Source organism: Procambarus clarkii, chromosome 36, assembly GCF_040958095.1.
Source record: "Procambarus clarkii isolate CNS0578487 chromosome 36, FALCON_Pclarkii_2.0, whole genome shotgun sequence".
Classification (NCBI taxonomy): Eukaryota; Metazoa; Arthropoda; class Malacostraca; order Decapoda; family Cambaridae; genus Procambarus; species Procambarus clarkii.
Window position 1 is genome coordinate 16,967,682 of NC_091185.1, and position 4,562 is coordinate 16,972,243.

At 36.4% G+C, this 4,562-nt stretch overlaps 1 protein-coding gene across 1 annotated transcript; it reads right to left on the bottom strand.

Annotated features, from left to right (window-relative positions):
* Positions 1-379: 379 nt before the first annotated feature.
* Positions 380-2,029, bottom strand: LOC138371658 (uncharacterized). Its single transcript, XM_069336659.1, has one exon. The coding sequence runs from the start codon at positions 2,027-2,029 to the stop codon at positions 380-382; it is 1,650 nt and encodes a 549-aa protein (XP_069192760.1).
* Between the last annotated feature and the right edge of the window lie 2,533 nt (positions 2,030-4,562).

A 4,562-nucleotide genomic window follows, 5' to 3' on the forward strand; every position in this document is an offset into this window, starting at 1 on the left:
TGTAGGACTCAGTACATAACGTTTATCGTCAAAGGCGGACAATCCACGTTTTGTAGTGAGACAGGTACACATACGGCCTTTAACATTCCTAATAGATCTGGATTGGAACCTCTGCCCAATATTTAACTCTAAAGCACTTTGGAAAGCAGCATGAGTGAGTTTAGACTGATGATAAGTGGGAATTCCTTTACAACGACAGATCTGAACCTGATCTTGAGTGAGAATTGAGTACATTTTAGGCTTCAATGCAATGAGTTCCTTGATAATTTTAGCTCCAACTTCCGATTTTAACAAACCTAGTTGACCTTTGCGAGAGTCATCGAAATAGGGATTTTCAGGAGGGAAATTACTGAAATCCATATGCTGAGATAAAGGCAGTTTATTTAAATTCCTCAAAAGCATTTGGACAGGTCAATTCAATCAAATACGAATCTGTATCCGTATACAGCAATCTAGCTTTGTCTCCATAATGAGCTTTGACGGTATTGTACCAAAAATCATATAGGATCCTCTTAGCTATTTGCAAGATCTGGAACCCCAGATAGGTTGGTGTATTGACTTTAAGTGATTGTTTCTTAACTGTGCAAATGACTCTGTCTTCACTTAACAAAATGCTCCGTTTGAAGAACGGATTGTGTGCATGCTTTTGGAATTTGTCTCGTGATGTAACTAAATAATTCTGATCGCCATATTTACTCACATTTGTCAAACTCTTGACGTAAATTGCATTTGATACCAGCTTGAAAGCTTTACCCTTAATGGCGCAAGGTGTATTTGCACGTTCACGAGTATTTGTTTCTACAAATTCCTTAAGGTACTTGCTCTGTTGGAATTCATAAACTGCATTTACCTTAGCCACTTCCAATCCTAATTTCATCAGCATCTGAAGCAAATCTAAACTCACCAAGTAATCTTTTTGAGGGAGATGTGAGGCAATTAATTTATTGTTTTTCTTGGGGAGTTTGCGATCTTCGGTATTTAAAATATGTTTGCTATAATCGGAGAGAAGATCAGTTGAAATATTAGCATGTGACAGGGTTAATGGCAAGTCATCGGTGTATCGAGCCACCTCAGGTGCGACATGCTTGGTATCACACATGACCCAATACCCTTTATCCCCATCACACGCAATATTTTCCAATCCCTGTTGGAGCCAATCATTGCATTCGGCAGCAGATAATTTACGGATCCCACCTTGAGGAAGCAGTTCTGTCATACAGGTGGCGTATAAGCCATTAAAATCTAAATAAAGAATATATTTATCAGTACTAGAAGGATCAGCACCCATATGCTCATTTTGTACACTTGTGTGTTGCCGCACAACAGAGGTAAATCCGCCTCTTAGATTTCTGCGCAATACATCGTACAAATGGGGATCAGAAATAGAGTCCAAGACAACTTGACTCTTAAACAAGAAAGCGTCCCATGCAAAACTAGATAACGAGACATAGTGTGTAATGTCTAACTTGTACAGCTCAAGCATGGTCTTGCGCCATACAGTGAACACATCACACAATAGTCCATTATCTACTTTTAAATAGACCTTCAAGTAATCCCCAATGGTTTTGCATTCCGCTAATCTAAAGACTTCTTTAGCCTGTGTATAATCGGTCTCGCTTATGGCCTCGTGCTTTAAACTATTGAAAAAGGCTTCGGGAGGAGGAAGAGCCGGTTCATTTAATTTCTCCAAAGATGAAATATAATCATAACAGAAGACCTGTTTGCCTGTCTTTAATAAATGGTGGGCAGCTACAGGGACGTCATCTAGCATAAATGAGGTGTAAGTGGTGGGTTTACCTTCCTTGATATGTTCTTTAGCTAGTTTTTCCAGCCCGCCATTTAGTAAAGCCAGACTATCCATAAACCGAAGTTTACCGATATCTACTTTCATGAACTTAAATCCATCTTTGGAGGCAATATCAATTTCACGGTTAGGGAGATTAGACAATTCATTTAAAATTACCCCGAGGTCATAAGCCGCATTGTGAGAGAATGTATATAAATATTTATAAGAATTTCTACATAACATGTTGCACCTTTGGCAATAGGCAGCTAGATAATTATTAAATTCAATAGCATGATCATGATGACGGTGCTTGTCTTTATCTGATTTGAATGGCCTATAGCACATTTCACATGTGGTCTGACGTCTATAGGCTTGCCAATGTTCACGTGTCATAGATATTTTGTATTAAGGCATGGTAGATTTGATTCTCTTCCATGCTTTCTCCAAGGTATCTATGAAATGATTCACAGGGTCATCCCCCATATACGTTAATTTATCTACCACCTCCAATTCCCTGTTGATGATGATAAAAGCATATGCCACGGCTTTGTGACGCTTCTCGATCAAACCTTGAGGATTGGAGGGGTCCAACAAGCACTCGAAATCATAATAGGCTGTGTGAGAGGGTCCATAAGCACGACCGCAATTTTTGAACTTGATTTTATGACCTTCGGGGTAAAATTTCAGTGTTTGTTTAACTTCGCATGACTCTTCGTGATCCCGCATAGCATCAGGTGACAAATGAATTAAACATGAATGACAGTAAATATGATTGTTAGGGATCTCATATGAATGGCTGCGCATTTTGCGAACATACTGATTGAAATCTTTAATGAGCACTAGATGCTGATCCTCTAGCATGAGCAAAGGTACTTTAGGAGCAGAATGTTCCCTGCCTTTTCTAGCTAAACTAATGTAGTACCTATTATCTTCACGTGTAAGCACATAGATGTATATACTTAATTTATTTATACTTTCTATTTTATTGATGTTATCGTACGTTATGGGAATTTCAATATCCTCAGGCCATCGGACAAATCTAAGACACCACCTGGCAGATTTGGAACGCCTACCAATGTTATTTGAATTCATCCCCTGAGCAAGACATATGTATGCTGCCAAACATTGGATCAAACAAATATTTTGCTCGCCTTTAGGGTTGAAAATAAGTTGTTTCCCACGCAATTTATCTGGATAAGGCACGTATTCTCCTAGACGGATAGGGTGCTGAACAGCTATGGAATTGATATAAAAACCAGAAATGCTCTGTATACCTAGACTAGAACCTTCTGTCTCGGCAAAGAACTCTTTTAACTTATTATCCAATTCAGCAATCCATTGATCTACGACAACATACCTAGATACAGTGCGCTGCTCGGCCCTTATAGGTAACTCTCCCTCAAAATCAGGTTCATTTTCTTGATTAAGCCGTTGTAAATTGAATGTAAAATCCGGGTATATCAATAGAGCAGGAGAGAAATTGGGATGAACGGCATCAAACAAGGATTCTATTTGCTGAATAAAATAATCACGATATATAGTCAAATAATGGGCAGGATCTCCTTGGGCATGATCTGGGATGCTATATGAATGGCGTATGTACCCCCCATTGAAATTATTGATCACTTCAAGCACTTCGGGTTGAGGAGGAAGCAAAACATCTACCTGCTGCTGCTGCTGTTCCTGAGGCGGTGGCGGAGAATTGGCGATAGGCTGGCTGACATCCATATCGGAATCCGCTTCCCAAACTAAATACAGGGAGTCTTCTTCGTTCTCCAGTTGAGAACCTATAAGTAACAAGAATAAAAGAGTTTAATAAATAAAATTAAATATATAGAAACTTTAATAATAATAATAATAATAATAATTATACTGGCATTATTGTAATATGAAAATAATAATTAATGTGGATGTTACTTACAATTAGAACTTTCCCTGTTGTCATTATCTTCTGGTGTTGGTGAGCGAGCTCGGCTCGTGCTTGGCAGTTCACCACCTCCTCCACGAGGATATTCTTCCTCTACCTCCACTACCTGCTGAGTTGGCGAGCCTAAAATCATATAAATGATCATGTGAATAATTAACGATGATAAATATAATATTTATATGAATATATCTGACAAGAATTGTGAATGGTATTGCAGAATAGTGTAATTGACTTACTTTCATATTGGACGCTTTGGTGCGATGATGTATCTGAGTGCTCTGAATCAGAACTAGTATACTAGTGCTCTGAATCAGAACTAGTATCAGACTCTGGGTTATCTAGATACATGCAAAATGGACATGCATCGGGGTGGCGACCTGTAGATTTCAATTAATTAATTTATATAGTTATACATATTTATTCATTGACATTGTCACATTCTTAATCACGTGTTTATTTTCGTGATATACACACATACACACACACACACACACATATATATATATATATATATATATATATATATATATATATATATATATATATATATATATATATATATATATATATATATATATATATATATATATATATATATATATATATATATATATATATATATATATATTTTTTTTTTTTTTTTTTTTTTTTTTTTTTTTTTTTTTTTTTTTTTTTTTTTTTTTTTTTAAGATATGCTGCATAGATGGACAGCTCTACAGCTAATTGTAAATACTAATTCATATATAAATTTAGCTGTTATCGAACAATTTTCTATAGTATCTGTACATATACTATGACTCATAACAGATGTTATAAAAAGAATGTTACTTACGGGTAGCACAAATCACT